General features: G+C 46.8%; 1 protein-coding gene across 1 annotated transcript in view; it reads left to right on the forward strand.

Annotated features, from left to right (window-relative positions):
• The window catches only part of SMARCC1 (SWI/SNF related, matrix associated, actin dependent regulator of chromatin subfamily c member 1), a 75,220-nt gene that overhangs the window by 51,239 nt on the left and 6,863 nt on the right, over nt 1–17,118 (forward strand). The window contains exons 22-25 of the mRNA XM_039369574.1: nt 2,407–2,468; nt 4,411–4,525; nt 6,686–6,840; nt 9,184–9,318. Coding sequence (XP_039225508.1) covers nt 2,407–2,468; nt 4,411–4,525; nt 6,686–6,840; nt 9,184–9,318 — 467 coding nt within the window. The remainder of the gene's footprint in view (nt 1–2,406; nt 2,469–4,410; nt 4,526–6,685; nt 6,841–9,183; nt 9,319–17,118) is intronic.

Genomic DNA, 17,118 nt, shown 5'->3' on the forward strand with positions numbered 1-17,118 from the left:
CGTTAAGAGGGGGAAACGGTCCTCAAGTCGCTTCTTTTTCCGTGCCGTTGTCATTTCCGAGCTGTCCTAAATCGAGGATCCTTTCTGTGCATGATGGGACACGAAGAATCCCGGCACCTTCGCTGACGGAGCCCGTATTTTACATCGAACGTCATCCGTATCGTCGTTTTCCGAACGCCGTGTGGCTTCCCAATTAATCAACGGGAGAGTTTTATATACCTAATTAACTGATTTTACAGCGTCAGGCGGCAATTCCTTAGTTAGCCCTGTTTAGTTCTTCCAGGGCGTTCAGACGCTGGCCTATAAATTATGGCGGTTTTTTAAAAAAAATTACGCATAAAACACATTTGATTTGCATTAATCTCTACCCTTCTCCCGCTCCCCCCCCCTGGTTTTTTAAGGTTGGGATTTTGCCTTTCAGACAGACATTTAAAGGGACAATAAAAGCATTTTTCTATTCTATTTATTCCATTTCATATTTTCTATTCTATATTCCATTCTATTCTATTGCATTCTAGCCTATATTCTATTCTATTCTATTCCAATATCTATTCTGTTCTGTTCTATTCCAACATCTATTCTATTCTATTCTATTCTATTCCATTCTAGTCTATATTCTATTCTAGTCTATATTCTATATCCCATTCTATTCCATATTCTATATTCTATTCTATTCTGTATTCTATTCTATTCTATTAATTATATTCTATTTTATATTCCATATCTTGTTCCATATTCTATATTCTATTCTATTCTGTATTCTATTCTATTTTATATTCTATATACTATTCTATTCTATATTCTATTCTATTAATTCTATTCTATTTTTTTATTCTATTTTATATTCTATATTCTGTTCCATATTATATATTCTATTCTATTAATTCTATTTTATGTTCCATATTCTGTTCCATATTCTATATTCTATTCTGTTCTGTATTCTGTTCTATTCTATATTCTATTCTATTCTAGTCTGTATTCTGTTCTATTCTATTCTATTAATTCTATTCTATTTTTTTATTCTATTTTATATTCTATATTCTGTTCTATATTCTATTCTATTCTATTAATTCTATTCTATTTTATATTCCATATTCTGTTCCATATTCTATATTCTATTCTATTCTGTATTCTATTCTATTCTATTTTATATTCTATATACTATTCTATTCTATATTCTATTCTATTAATTCTATTCTATTTTTTTATTCTATTTTATATTCTATATTCTGTTCCATATTCTATATTCTATTCTATTAATTCTATTTTATGTTCCATATTCTGTTCCATATTCTATATTCTATTCTGTTCTGTATTCTGTTCTATTCTATATTCTATTCTATTCTAGTCTGTATTCTGTTCTATTCTATTCTATTAATTCTATTCTATTTTTTTATTCTATATTCTATTCTATTCTATTAATTCTATTCTATTTTATATTCCATATTCTGTTCCATATTCTATGTTCTATTCTATTCTGTAGTCTAGTCTAGTCTATATTCTATTCTATTCTATTAATTCTATTCTATTTGTTTATTCTATTTTATATTCTATATTCTGTTGCATATTCTATACTATTCTATTAATTCAATTCTATTTTATATTCTCTATTCTATTCCATATTCTGTATTCTATTCTACTAGAAAATAATTATAACCGCCCCCCCGGCTTTCAGAAAACCAATATCCCCAGAGTCATGCGATCAAAATTTGGACGCTGACTCGAATTTACGATGCTTTTCATGTCCTGTGATCCCCTTTTGCGACCTTCGGACTGTGCAAAGTCAAGGGGGGGGAGCCAGACTCACTTAACAACGTCGTTACCAGTGTAACGTCTGCGACGATCCGCTTAACAGCGTTGACCCGAAAGGTCGTAAAGTGGGGCAAAAACTTGCTGCACAGCTTTCTTGCTTTACGACATAAGTGTTGGGCCGTACGTTGAGGACCACCCGTAGATCATCCTTCTCTCTGCAACAGTTGGGCCGCATTTAACCCACTCTGCATCGTCCAACGTTTCAGCTCCTTAAGGGGAGACATTTTGTTCAGCGAGTTTGGCCCCATTTTACGACCGGTTTGCAAAGTTTCCAAAAAAAAAAACAAAAACGCAGGGCTTCGCTTTTGACAACGGCCAGAGCGCGCGTCGAAGGGGGCCAACTTCACGGGACAATTTTTGGGCTCGTTTTTGTCCATTCCCGCCTTTTTAATTCTCCCTCTCCTTGGAAGGTTGCAGCGAGGCAACGTTGAGGTTGAACGTTTAGGGCCGCTTTTGACGACGGATCTGCGGGGTGTTCTTGATTTATTGGCGCCGTGTGAGGCCAGCTTCCGTCCATCCGGCGTGATCGATAACCCCTTCCCGTTGCTTTGAGGTCTTCTGGCTCTTAAACCATTGGTTTTCCTCTCCATGTAGATGGATCTGAAGAGGAGAAGATGGAGACAGACGCGGATGGAGCGCCGGCCGACAAAGTGAAGGTCTGACCCGGTGAAATCCGCTTTTATTTTTCTCTCTCTCTTTGTTTCTCGTGCCGAATTCAGGGACTTCGAATTAATAGAATAGCGGAGCTGTGAGGTCCTTCGTTTGGTGGTTTTCTCGCAGACGTTTCACGACCCAACTAGGGAATGTCATCAGTCCTGGAAAGGGGGGAGAGGAGGAGGAAAAATGTGGTGTCCCTGATACTCTTGCAGACGTTTCAGGACCCAACTAGGGAACATCATCAGTGTTAGAAGGAAGGAGGAGGACGACGACGATGACAACAATGACGACAACTGTGGGATCCTTGATGCTCTCTGAGCTGGGTGGTTTCGTTGTAGACATTTTATGACCCCACTGGGTAACATCGTCAGTGCTAGAAGAGAATGGATTTTTCAGGGAGGAGGTGGAGGAGGAGGAGGAGGAGGAAAAAGAAGAAGAGGAAGAAGAAGAGGAAGACAGTAGGATCTTTGGAGCACTCTGATCTTGGCAGTTTTCTTGCAGGCATTTCACCACCCAACTAGGGAACGTCATCAGTGCTGGAAGGGGTTAACTAGCTGGTTGGACTAGAAGACCTCTAAGGTCTCTTGCAGCTCTGCTATTCTGTAATCCAGTGGTTCTCAACCTTTTTAATGCCGCCCCCCCCCCCCAACCGGTTGTAAGTCGAGGACTACTTCACCGGTCGTAAGTCGAGGACTACTCAACTGGTGCAGCACCGTTTGCAGACTGGGACTTTTGGCGGGCTCAGCAGGGCAGAGACAGCCTGGACAATTCCTATTGGCTTTGGAAAGCCAATAGAATTAAGAGTCTATTCGAGAGAGTCTATTCTATTGGTTTTCAAAAGCCAATAGAATAAAAGGGAGTAGCACAGCTAAGGAAAAGGGGGGGAAAAATGGCGGATTGCGTTGTTTGGCGACCCCCGTGAAATGGTCGTTCGACCCCAAATGGGGTCCCGACCCACAGGTGGAGAACCACTGCTGTAGTCTCTAAGGTCAGGTCCTGGACTACAGGTAGTCCTCGACTTAACAACCGTTCAATTCAGTGACCGTTCAACGTCACAACGGCCCCGGAAAAAAAAGTGACTTCCAACTATTTTTCCCATTTACGTGGTCACGTGATCGGCTGCTTGGCAACTGGTCCATCCTTACAACCATTTCCTGTGTCCCAGTGTCCCATGATCCCCCTTCTGGAACCTTCTCACGAGCCAAGTCAACCGGGGAAGCAGGATTCACTTAACGGTAACAGCCGTGTTGCCATCTGCAGTGATTCACTTGTCACTTCGGTGGCAAGAACGGTCGTAAAATGAGGCCAGATTCCCTTAACAAAAATGTCCCCCCTCAACAGCAGCAGTTTGGGGCTCCGTTGTGCTCGTAAGCCGAGGACTACCGTTAAGTTGAGGACCGTATTATACTTTCATATATATTACGGTCCTAATCCGAGGACTGCATGTTGTGCTATAGAGCAGTGGTTCTCAACCTGTGGGTCAGGACCCCATTTGGGGTCGAACGACCATTTCACGGGGGTCACCAAACAACGCAGTCCGCCATTTTTTCCCCCCTTTTCCTTAGCTGTGGTACTTCCTTTTATTCTATTGGCTTTTGAAAGCCAATAGAAGAGATTCTCTTGAATAGAGTCTAATTCTATTGGCTTTCAAAAGCCAACAGGAATTGTCCAAGCTGTCTCTGCCCTGCTGAGCCCGCCAAAAGTTCCATTCTGCAAACGGTGCTGTACCAGTTGAGTAGTCCTCGACTTACGACCGGTTGAATAGTCCTCGACTTGGTTGTTCTTTTCTTCTCTTCTTCCCCTTCATCTCGGATGCGATTAACTCTGGGTTATTAAGTTGTGATTCTCTTCTTTTCTTTTTTTTAATTGCCGGAGATATTAAATCATTCCCTTCTCTCTCTCTCTCTCTCTCTCTCTCTCTCTCTCTTTAACGCATTCTAGGTAGAAAACAGAGGAGAGAACAAAATAGACGGGAACAACTTGCCGGAAGGAGGAGAGGACGAGAGAATCGCAGAAAAAGAACAAGATAGTGACGTGTCTCAGGATTCCAAACACGGTAGGGGAGTGTGGGCTTTTTAACACGCGCGCATACAAACACAGGCTGTGCAGGTCTTCTCCATTGTCCCAGCACCGACGCCCCATAAATTTTTCCATGGCAGATGCTAACACAGACCATGGCAGTAACGTGCGTACACACAAACACAGGCTGTGCAGGTCTTCTCCATTGTCCCAGCACCGATGCCCCATAAATTTTTCCATGGCAGATGCTAACACAGACCATGGCAGTAACGTGCGTACACACAAACACAGGCTGTGCAGGTCTTCTCCATTGTCCCAGCATCGACGCCCCATAAATTTTTCCAAGGCAGATGCTAACACAGACCACGGCAGTAACGTGGGCACACACAAACATAAGCTGTGCAGGTCTTCTCCATTGTCCCAGCACCCACGCCCCATAAATTTTTCCAAGGCAGATGCTAACACAGACCACGGCAGTAAATCTCCTGCCTTACATTTCACTGGGCGCCGGGCTGTAAATCTTGCTTTCAAAATCTTACATGCTTCACTTAGCAACTCTTTTCATTGCCCGTCGTATAATCTGGGGAATTAATACTAAGCTAACAAGGTCCAGGCTAGAAACATTAAGAGACAGGGGAGAAATATTACATTTTTATTTTTATTTTTACAGCTAAGCCAGGAAGATTTTGGTGTAATCTGCCCTACTTCAGATATGTAGGTCATTCTCTAGTTATAACCGTTCATTTAGTGACCCGACTTACAACGGCACTGGAAAAAAAAAGCGACTTCAGATTGTTTTTCCCACATAATGACCGCTGCAGCATCCCCGTGGTCATGTGATCAAAATTCAGAGAGTTGGCAACTGACTGGTATTTATGACGGTCGCAGGGTCACGGGGTCACGTGATCCAAATTCAGACTCTTGGCAACGGAGTCATATTTATGAGTCACGGTGTCCCGAGGTCGTGTTACTAACTTAATGACTGCAGTGATTCGCTTAACAACCATGGGGGCCTCAGTTACGGTCGTAAGTAGAGGACTGCCTGTAGATCATATTCTTTTGGCATCTCGGTGGTGCTTCACATGGCTGCATTTAATCCACTCCGACTCATGGAAAGAAAGTGAGACACAGATAGTCCTTGACTTAGGACCACAATTGACCCCGAAATTTCCATTGCTAAGCGAAACAAGTTGTTCAATGAAATTTGCTCTATTTTACCATCTTTCGTGCCACCATCGTTAAGTGAATGACTACAGTTCACTTAGTCACACAGTTGTTAAGCGAATCTGACTTCCCCCATTGACTTTGCTCATTGGATGGTCCCAGAAGGGGATGACATGAGCCCGGGAAACTGCAACCGTCATAAATACAAGTCAGTTGCCAAGCATCTGAATTTTGATCCCACGCTCCAGTTCCTCACTGGAGCCTCAGCATATACAGCTGGTGCTCAACATACGACCACAATTCGTCTGTGACTAAGCAGGACTGCCGTTAAAGTGAGCTTTGACCCCATTTGACCCCATTTGTCGTCGTTAAGTGAATCTCTGCAGTTAATTCACGTGATTATGAAGTGAATCGGCCTTCTCCATTATGACCTTGTCAGAAGGTCATAAAAGGGGATCACATGATGCGGGACGCCGCGACCGTCATAAAATACGAGCCCGGTGCCAGGGTTCAAATTTTGATCCCGTCACCACGGGGATTCTGCAACCATCGTACATGTGGAAAACAATCTTAATTTCCCCTTTTTTTCAGTGCCGTCGTAAGTTCGTACGGTCACTAAACGGAACTGTTGTAAGTCGAGGACTGCTTGTATAGAGAGGGTCCACAGTAGGGTAAACTCAATAGAACTCTCTTGCTGGTCAGAATTGGGAGAAGCATTTACTGCCTCCAGAAGCAGTAAATGCTCCAACACTGGAAGTTTTCAAGAAGAGACTGGACAGCCATTTGTCCGAAATGGTGTAGGGTTTCCTGCCTGAGCAGGGGGTTGGACTAGATGACCTCCAAGGTCCCTTCCAACTTTACTATTATTATTATTATTATTATTATTATTATTATTATTATTATTATTATTATTATTATTATTATTATAAGACTAGTCATCTTCTACTGAAACTTAAAATCTCAGACTTGGGAGATAAAAGACGGCCGTGGGAATCGGAGGTGACCTGAGTCTAACCCAGGTTCCTTTGTTCAGATGACAAGGAAGCCGAGGAGAACAAGGAGAACTTTGACGCGGGCAAAGAGAAGGAAGGCAGCGGCGGGAAGCGGCGAGGCGAGCACGAAGTCTCCGAAGGGAACGTTGCGACGGCTGCAGCTGCCGCCCTGGCCTCCGCTGCCACCAAAGCCAAGGTTTGTCCCCGGCGGAGAAGATCTCCACGGCTTGCGATTTCCGCTGCTTTTCAAACCCGGCTTTGTCGCGACGTGCCAGGATTCGTGTGGCTTGTTTTGTTTCTCCCTCTTCCTTCCTGTTTCTTAACACTTTCCCAATGCCTCATTTGTGCCCCTCGGCTTCAGCTGCCCGACGGGTTCGCATGAAACGGGATTTGTGTCCTGCTGTAAAGGCTTCCATTGTCAGCTGGCTGAGATTCCCAACTCAACGGCCTTGATGGGTTGATTTCTTTCGGCATTATGAAAGGCGCCAAGCTTTTTCTTTGCCTCGCCGCCTTTCTTTCTTTCTTTCTTTCTTTTTTTTTGCAGGGAGGCTAACGCATTCCAGCTCCAATTTGCTGGGTGGGGGGGGCGGGGGTTGTGGGTCTGAAAAGAGCCCATTGTGTAGCCCTTGCAGAAATGGAAGGGAAAAACTTTAATGCACGCTGCCGATTCTTCCTTTTCTTGCCGTTTCGGAGCGAATGAGCAGAGAATCTCTTTGCCAAGGAAGGCCATGGTCCTTCCTCCTTCAGGCTCCGCTGTACAAACTCAGAAGCGAAGAACACAACTGGTGTAAGGTGCTTTTATCAAAGCGACTCTTGTCATTTGCATTGTGGGCATAAACTGGCTTGCAAAAACGGGCTTTCCCGTAAAGTAGTCCTCGACGTATGGCCACAATTGAACCCCCCCCTCCCAAATTTCTGTTCCTAAGCAAGACGGTTGTGAAGTAAGTTTTGCTGCCATTTTACTACCTTTCCTGCCCCAGGTGTTAAGCGAATCACTGCACTCATTAGGCGAGTCACACGCTTGTTAAGGGATTCTTGCTTCCCCTTTAAATTCGCTCGTCAGACGGTCGCAAAAGGGGATCACGGGACACACCCCCGGGACGCGGCAACTGTCATAATTACGAGTCAGTTGCCCAGCATCCAAATTTTGAACACGGGACCACGGGGATCCTGCAATGGTTGTAAGTGTCGTAAGAAGGTTGTAAGTTCACTAAATAAATGGTTGGAAGTGGAGGACCACCTATAATGCAGATAGGAGTAAAAATGGGCGTAGAAATGGCAGGAGGAGATTCTGTGTACCACCAAAACCCCTGTTACACTGCATTGTGATATCTGTGCTGCTAAAGACGAGAGCAAGGGACACCCTAAGGCAGCCATTTTGCATCCCTTGCTCACAAAGTCACACTGAGGACTGACAAAGGAAGATTCTAGATGTTTATGACCTAAAGCAGAGAGTCTAACAATCCCTCTCCTATTTGCCTTCTCTGAAAATACAGGTATTCCTTGTCCCCAATTGGGCCAAAATTTCTGTTGCTAAGCAAGACATTTGTTAAATGAGTTTTGTCCCATTTTACGACCTTTCTTCGCACGCTGGTTAAGTGAATCCCTGCAGTGGTTAAGTTAGCAACACGGTTGTTAAGTGAAGCTGGCTCTCCCATTGACTTTGCTTGTCAAAAAGGTCATAAAAAGGAGATCACATGACACACACACCCCTCAGGACATTGCAACCATCTTAAATAAGAGTCATTTGCCAAGCGTCTGAATTTTGTTCACATGACCGTAGAGACGCTGCAACGGTCATAAATGTGAAAAACGGCCGTAAGTCACTTTTTTCACTGCCCTTCTCACTTTGAACGGTCACTAAACAAACTGTTGTAGGTCAAGGACTACCTGTATTAGTTCCTCTTGTAGGCTTTGCTTTTATATCTGGGTTCCTAGGCAATCCTTGTTTGATCCAATAAACCCCAATCCTTGTCACACCAGTTTGACATCTCTCCAAATCACAACACGGGTGGCGAAACCATCCTATCCAATCTCTCCCAGATACGTCACCATCCAGAATGCCCGTTTTCAGAGTTGTTTGAATAAATGAAATTATTTCACCGTTGGGAATCCGTACGTCCCTTTGTGGTCGCAAGTTTCGTCTTAACACCGCTAATGGAGATTTAGTAATTAAGCTGCTTTGAGACGATTACTTCATATTAGTGACAAGGAAGGATATATCGGTGCCTTCGTTCACCCTGAAAGAAATCTCAGCCTTAAACAGTTGCCAGGCAGATCCTGCAGCTGTGCTGTTGATCACCCTGAAATTCAGGCACCTTACAGCAACTTCGATAAGGTTTTCTTAACCCTTTCCATCTCGTTTCAAGCAAATTCCATGAGAATTGCAGAAGCCTGAAAGAGTTGCTTATCAGAAAGTTGAAAATAAAAATATGAAATGTTTTAAATAACTGAAACAAAAAATACCTATCCAGAACTACAAAAAAACCCCACATTGCTGGTTTAGCCTCCAGGTAATCTGGGTTCTGTTCTTCCTTAGCATCTGGCCGCCGTTGAGGAACGGAAGATCAAGTCTCTGGTGGCTCTCCTGGTGGAAACCCAGATGAAGAAACTGGAGATCAAACTTCGCCATTTTGAAGAGCTGGAAACCATCATGGATAGAGAGAAAGAGGCGGTAAGATTGAAACCTGGTTCCGTTCACTCGTGTCTCGGACCCCCTTTGTCCGAGGGCTCAAAATTTCTCCAGGTTTCTCTCTGTTGATTTACTTATATCCCGATTTATCATTTTGATAAATAACTCTGGGCAGTGAACATACCTGATACAGGCACAACCACAACGGAGCCCAAAATTTATGTTGTTAAGTGAGACATTTCTTAATTGAGTTTTGCCTCATTTTACAACCTTCCTTCAATGGTCCTAAAAATGAACCAGTTGCCCAGTATCTGGATTTTGATCACATGATCAAAGGGGTGCACATACGAAGGTCCAATTTAAGTAAGTGATGTATTGCTAAAAACCTACGCACAAGGAATCTTTCAACTAAAAGTGATTTATTGCTAAAAGCTAATGACAGGAATCTTTCAACTAAAGTGATTTATTTCCAAAAGCTAATGACAGGAATCTTTCAACTAAAGTGATTTATTTCCAAAAGCTAATGACAGGAATCTTTCAACTAAAGTGATTTATTTCTAAAAGCTAATGACAGGAATCTTTCAACTAAAAGTGATTTATTGCTAAACACTAATGACAGGAATCTTTCAATTAAAGTGATTTATTGTTAAAAAGCCTTTGCTTGGGAATCTTTCATCTAAAGTGATTTATTGCTAAAAACTAATGACAGGAATCTTTCAACTAAAGTGATTTATTGCTAAAAAGCCTTTGCTTGGGAATCTTTCAACTAAAGTGATTTATTTCCAAAAGCTAATGACAGAAATCTTTCAACTAAAGTGATTTATTGCTGAAAGCCTTTGCACAGGAATTTTCTCAGCTAACAACGCCTGCTAGGAATTCAATGTAGATTTAGTGGAATTCAAGGGCGGTTGGGCTTAGTTCCCTGGTGGCTATGTAAGAATTCTAGGCTTCCCTTTTTTTCACTCCGCCCCCCAGATTCTGCCATCCCTTCTCCGACAGATGTCAGTCAGTTCATGTGCTGCTTCTTTTTTTTTTTTTCAGTTGGGGAGCTGGCGACAGAATCTACCCCAAAAGCCATATCGTAGACCCTTCATTGGGCACCCCGCATTCAATTTGTGGCGCGATCAATGTTCCCAGTCCCTATGGACACCCTATGGTCAGATCGTGGAGTCCTTCTGGGCACCCCACTATCAATCCATTGGGTCCCTCTTAGTCGATTCATGTATTCTCTCCAGGCACCCCATAGTCGATCCATGAAGTCCCTCTGGGCACCCCGCAATCTGTCCGTGCAGTCCCTCTTGGTCCTTCGCAGTCGATCCGTGGAGTCTCTCCAGCACCCCACGGTCGATCCATGGCATCCCTTCAGGTATCCCATGGTCAATCTGTGGAGTCCCTCAACGGTCAATCCATGAAGTCCCTCTGGACACCCCATGGTCAACCCATGGAGTCTCCCCAGACACCCCACGGTCGATCCATGGCATCCCTTCAGGTATCCCATGGTCAATCTGTGGAGTCCCTCTGCTGTCAATCCATGAAGTCCCTCTGGACACCCCACGGTCAACCCATGGAGTCTCCCCAGACACCCCACGGTCGATCCGTGGAGTTCCTCTGGGCACCTCGCAGTCAATCCGTGACGTCCCTCCGGATACCCCACTGGTCAATCCGTGAAGTCCCTCTCGGCACCCCACAGTCAATTTGGGAAGTCCCTCTGGATATACCCCAATCCCTGAAGTCCTCGTCAATCAATTAGCGGTCAATCAAGTTCTCTGGGAACTATGCGGCAGTATGCGGTCCTGTAAGTAACCTGGCCCTAAGCCATGAAGGGCTTTAAAGGTGACAACCAACACCTTGAATTGCGTCCGGAGACCCACAGGAAGCCAGTGCAGCTCGCGGAGCATCGGTGACGCGTGGGCGTACCTTGGCGCGCCCACAATCGCTCTCGCGGCTGCATTCTGATCCAACTGCAGCCTCCGAACGCTCTTCAAGGGTAGCCCCATGTAGAGCGCATTACAGTAGTCCAGTCTTGAGGTGACAAGGGCATGAGTGACCGTGAGTAGAGCCTCCCGGTCCAAATAAGGCCGCAACTGGTGCACCAGGCGAACCTGGGCAAAGGTCCCCCCTGGCCACAGCCGATAGATGTCGTTCCAAATTTAGCCGTGAGTCCAGGAGGACGCTCAAGTTGCGTGCCTGCACTGAGGTAAATTCCCCCCCCCCCAGGACTAATGATGGACCATCAGAATGACCCTTGGGGGACAAGACCCAAAGCCACTCGGTCTTGTCAGGGTTGAGTCTAAGCCTGTTCACCCTCATCCAGACCCTCACATCTTCCAGGCACCGGCACATCACGTCGACCGCTTCGCCGAAAGGACACGGGGTGGAGATATACAACTGGGTATCATCCGCATACTGGTGATACCTCACCCCGTGTCGCCGAATGATCTGCCCCAGCGGTTTCGCGTAGATGTTGAAAAGGAGGGGGGACAGGACCGAACCCCGAGGCACCCCATAATCGGAGCGCCTAGGGATCGATCTCTGTCCGCCCGCCAACACCGACTGCGACCGGTCAGAGAGGTAGGAGGGGAACCAGTTCCTGCAGCCCCTCCCGGCACCCCAAACGTCAGTTCGTGAATTCCCTTCCGGGCACCTTGTATCCGACTCTCCGGGCTCCCACCCTACGCCGGTCGGTCCCCGGAGCGCCTCCGGCACCCCACACGCCATTCATTCAGCCTTCATTTTCTCAGCATCGGGCCCGACAACCAAGTTTGCTTCTCAGCATGTTTAGGCATTCTTCTCGTCCTGACCCTTTGATCTCCTGGGGGGGGGGTTCGAAGCCCGTCCCGTTTCCTCCCCCCCCCGAGGCAAACCACATAAAATGGGGCACCACCACACCCCCCTCTCTCCGTTGGGTGTGCTTCAGACGGGCGCGTGATCCCCAGCACATTCTTCCCTCTTTGTCCGCCGGGTTTTCCCAATTTCCATGCAAGAGAGCTTTTGTGCGACACACACACACACACACACACCCTCCCCACCTCTCTTCCTTCCTGCTCTCTGCTGAGTGGCAGATGAGGAAAGGACGGTTGCTAGGGGTTGCAGGCAGCTTCCCGGTGGATTCCCTCCCCCTCCCACAAGAAAATTACTCTCTTGCAGCAAGCAGCTGTTCTTGCTGGCTTTTCTAAAAGGGGCAAACGAAATTCAATTTTCTTTGCAAACGAGCGGCCTCCATTTCAAAAAGACGGTTCGGTTCGTCCGCAGCGCAAGCCGTGCAAATCGTCGCCAAATCGGTATTTTTTTCTCTCTCCCGACACGAAGGGGCACAGGTGACATTGTCTACCCGACGGTTTCAAAGTAACTCTTTCAGCCCTTAAAGTCGAGCTTGTGTAAATCTCACAAAAGAGAGGCCTCGGGGTGCAACTGGACGACTCGGTTCTAATTTTCCCGTTTCCATGGGCGTGCGTGTGTGTGTTTCGCATCCCAACTGCACCTTGCCCCCTGCAAAGCCCCGCTGTGTTTTGTTAATGTTTTGCATCGCGCGCGCGCACACGCACGAGCGCGCAAACTCACATATAACCCTGTGAACAGGATTCCCTCGGCGATGATCCATTCCGCATCGGAAGTGGACAAGTGGAGAAATTCCATTGGTCGTCGTTCCAGGCACGGCAGATTTGGTCATTTCTTTTACTGAGGTGTGACCAGAATTTAGGAATTTGTGCATGTTTCCATTCAGTTGATTATTTTCTCCTCCTCCTCCCCTCCGTTTTCACTAAAATTCAGAGAAAGTTTGCAGGATCCTAAGACAGCGGTTCTCCACCTGGGGGTCGGGACCCCATTTGGGTTCGAGCGACCATTTCACGGGGGTCGCCAAACAACGCAGTCCGCCAATTTTTTCCCCCCTTTTCCTTAGCTGTGCTCCTCCCTTTCATTCTATTGGCTTTGGAAAGCCAATAGAATAGACTCTCTTGAATAGAGTCTAATCCTATTGGCTTTCCAAAGCCAATAGGAATGGTCCAGGCTGTCTCTGCCCTGCTGAGCCCGCCAAAAGTCCCAGTCTGCAAATGGCGCTGCACCAGTTGAGTAATCCTCGACTTACGACCGGTTGAGTAGTCCTCGACTTACGACCGGTTGGGGGTCGCGGCATTAAAAAGGTTGAGAACCACTGTCCTAAGAGATTGTTGTCTTTCCGCTTCCTTTCTCTCCCGTGGGTTCCTAACTCCGGCGCGCTCGCTAGGCGCAAACATTTACGTTTTGTCGTCGTTTTAAAAAAAAGAAGGTGCATCGCCATCCGCCTAAAAACCAGGAAGTGGGCAAGTCCTGCACAATTGTTTAATTGGTGACGGTTTTGTGATTCGACTTGGTCTAGTGTTGAAGACAAGAGGTTGAAATCAGGAGGCGGCGAGTTCTAGTTCCGCCTTAGGCACGAAAGCCAGCTGGGTGACTTTGGGCCAATCACCAGGCGAGAGGGAGTTCTAGTCCCGCCTTAGGCATGAAGGGCAGCTGGGTGACTTTGGGCCAATCACCAGGCGAGAGGGAGTTCTAGTCCCGCCTTAGACATGAAAGCCAACTGGGTGAATTTGGGCCAATCACCAGGCGAGAGGGAGTTCTAGTCCCGCCTTAGGCATGAAAGCCAGCTGGGTGACTTTGGGCCAGTCACCAGGCAACAGGGAGTTCTAGTCCCGCCTTAGGCATGAAAGGCAACTGGGTGACTTTGGACCAATCACCAGGCAACAGGGAGTTCTAGTCCCGCCTTAGGCATGAAAGCCAGCTGGGTGACTTTGGGCCAATCACCAGGCGAGGGGGAGTTCTAGTCCCGCCTTAGGCATGAAAGGCAACTGGGTGACTTTGGACCAATCACCAGGCGAGAGGGAGTACTAGTCCCGCCTTAGGCATGAAAGCCAGCTGGGTGACTTTGGGCCAATCACCAGGCGAGAGGGAGTTCTAGTCCCGCCTTAGGCATGAAAGCCAACTGGGTGACTTTGGGCCAATCAGCAGGAGACGGTGAGTTCTAGTCCCGCCTTAGGTATGAAAGCCAGTTGGGTGACTTTGGGCCAATCACCAGGCGAGAGGGAGTTCTAGTCCCGCCTTAGGCATAAAAGCCAACTGGGTGACTTTGGGCCAATCACCAGGCGAGAGGGAGTTCTAGTCCCGCCTTAGGCGTGAAAGGAAGCTGGGTGACTTTGGGCCAATCAGCAGGAGACGGTGAGTTCTAATCCCGCCTTAGGTATGAAAGCCAGTTGGGTGACTTTGGGCCAATCGCCAGGAGACGGCGAGTTCTAGTCCCGCCTTAGGCACGAAAGCCAGCTGGGTCCCACAACGAACCCATTCCTACCTTAGGTAGTCTATCCTGGTATACCGTCGAAACCCGGCCCCTGTGCTCCATCAGGCCTCCGAATCTCTTCGCCCTGGATACTGAGATCCCATTCACGTGGTCCTCGTCTTACGACTGTTCGTTTAGCGACCGTTCAAAATGCAATGGCCCTGGGGGGAAGAAAGGAGACTTAGTTTTTTAACACTTAACGACCGTTGCAGCATCCCCGGGATCACGTTATCAAAAATTCAGACCCTTGGCAACGGATTCATATTTACGACGGTCGCAGGGGAAACCTGATTCCCATAACACAGTGGTTCTCAACCTTTTTAATGCTGCGACCACACACCCCCCCCCAACTGGTCATAAGTCGAGGACTACTCAACCGGTCGTAAGTCGAGGACTACTCAACGGGTGCAGCACCGTTTGCAGAATGGGACTTTTGGCGGGCTCAGCAGGGCAGAGACAGCCTGGACAATTCCTATTGGCTCTTGAAAGCCAATAGAATTAGACTCTATTCAAGAGAATCTCTTCTATTGGCTTTCCAAAGCCAATAGAATAAAAGGGAGGAGCACAGCTAAGGAAAAGGGGGGAAAAAATGGCGGACTGCGTTGTTTGGCGACCCCCGTGAAATGGTCGTTCGACCCCAAATGGGGTTCTGACCCACAGCTTGAGAACCACTGCCATAACATCTTAGTTACCAGTTTCACAAGTGCAGTGATTCACTTAACAACGGTGACCAAGAAAGGTCGTGATGCGGGGCAAAACCTCACCACACGGATGTCTCGCTTAACGGCAGAAATATTGGGCTCAATTGCAGTCATTAAGCCAAGGGCTACCTGTAATCAAAATTCATATGCCTGGGAACTGACTCGCAGTTACCACGGTCGCAGTGTCCCGGAGTCGTGCGATCCCCTTTTGTGACCTTCTGACCAGCAAAAGTCCGCGGGGAAGCCAGATTCACTTAACGACTGTGTTACTCGCTTAGCAACCTCAGGGACTCACTTGGCAGCGGTGGCCAGAAACGACATTTCTGCCGTTAAGCGAGACATTTGTGCGGTGAGCTGTGCCATCAAATGGGGCACAACTCACCGCACAAATGTCTCGCTGAACGGCAAAAATGTGGGGCTCGATGGCGGTCGTTAAGCCGAGGACTGCCTGTAATCCCGATTCAGACGCTTGGCAACTTGCTTCGTGGTTATGACGGTCGCAGGGCCCCCGTTTGCAACCTTTGGACCGGCAAAGTCAACGGGCGGGTTCCTCACTATAACAACCCCGGCGATTCATTTAACCACGGTCTCCAAAAAGGTCGCCAAATGGGGCCAAACCCACCGTAACCACTGTCACTCAGCAACGGAAACAGGCTTGAATGTGGTCGTGAGGCGAGGACTACCTCAGCCAAAAACACCATTTATGGCCACGAATTTCAAGCGATGCCCTGGAGCGATTTACGAGCCGGGAAAGCGTGCCGTGGTGGTTTTTATCGGGGAGGGGCGCCTTGTAACCGTAGTTTTTTGGGGGGGCTCTCAGCCGTGATTGTTTTTACGGTGGCCTTGTAACCGTGGTTGTTTTCATGGGGGGGGGGGGCTTTTCATTGTGGTTGTTGTTTAGATGGTGAGCTTTGAACCGTGGTTGTATTTAGGGCGAGCGTTGAACCGTGGTTGATTTTCGGGTGGGCTTTGAACTGCCGATCGGTTTACGACTTTCCCGTCTCGTATTATTATTATTATTATTCTGGATCATCGCACAGTCAGCCAGATGTTCAGACTGGATTTGGCATTTTGTCTACCTATCGAGTCCTTACCCAGGACCTGGGATAGGCAGATGTGGATGTTTGATGATGATGATGATTATGATGATGATTATTTATTATTATTATTATTATTATGGATCATCGCACAGTCAGCCAGATGTTCAGACTGGGTTTGGCATTTTGTCTACCTATCGAGTCCTTACCCAGGACCTGGGATAGGCAGATGTGGATGTTTGATGGTATTACAGATATCGTCGCAGGATGGAAGCAGTTCCTAGTAAGGCCGCCTTTTGCAATTGACTAATAGCGAATTTGTCAATGCCAATTGTTCAAGTGGTGCTCCAGTTGTTTTGGGATTGCACCCAAGGCGCCTATGACTATTGGTACTAGCCTTGCTTGCTTTTGCCTCATCATCATCATTATTATTATTATATTATTATGGATCATCGCACAGTCAGCCAGATGTTCAGACTGGATTTGGCATTTTGTCTACCTATCGAGTCCTTACCCAGGACCTGGGATAGGCAGATGTGGATGTTTGATGGTATTACAGATCTCGTCGCAGGATGGAAGCAGTTCCTAATAAGGCTGCCTTTTGCAATTGACTAATAGCGAATTTGTCAATGCCAATGGTGTTCAAGTGGTGCTCCAGTTGTTTTGGGATTGCACCCAAGGAGCCTATGACTATTGGTACTACCCTTGCTTGCTTTTGCCACAGTCTTTCTATTTCTATTTGTAGGTCTTTGTATTTTGTTATCTTCTCCAATTCTTTCTCTTCTATTCTGCT

The sequence above is a fragment of the Crotalus tigris genome, unplaced genomic scaffold (assembly GCF_016545835.1).
Source record: "Crotalus tigris isolate CLP2741 ecotype Arizona unplaced genomic scaffold, ASM1654583v1 scf7180000021169.355214, whole genome shotgun sequence".
In the NCBI taxonomy this organism is placed as follows: domain Eukaryota; kingdom Metazoa; phylum Chordata; class Lepidosauria; order Squamata; family Viperidae; genus Crotalus; species Crotalus tigris.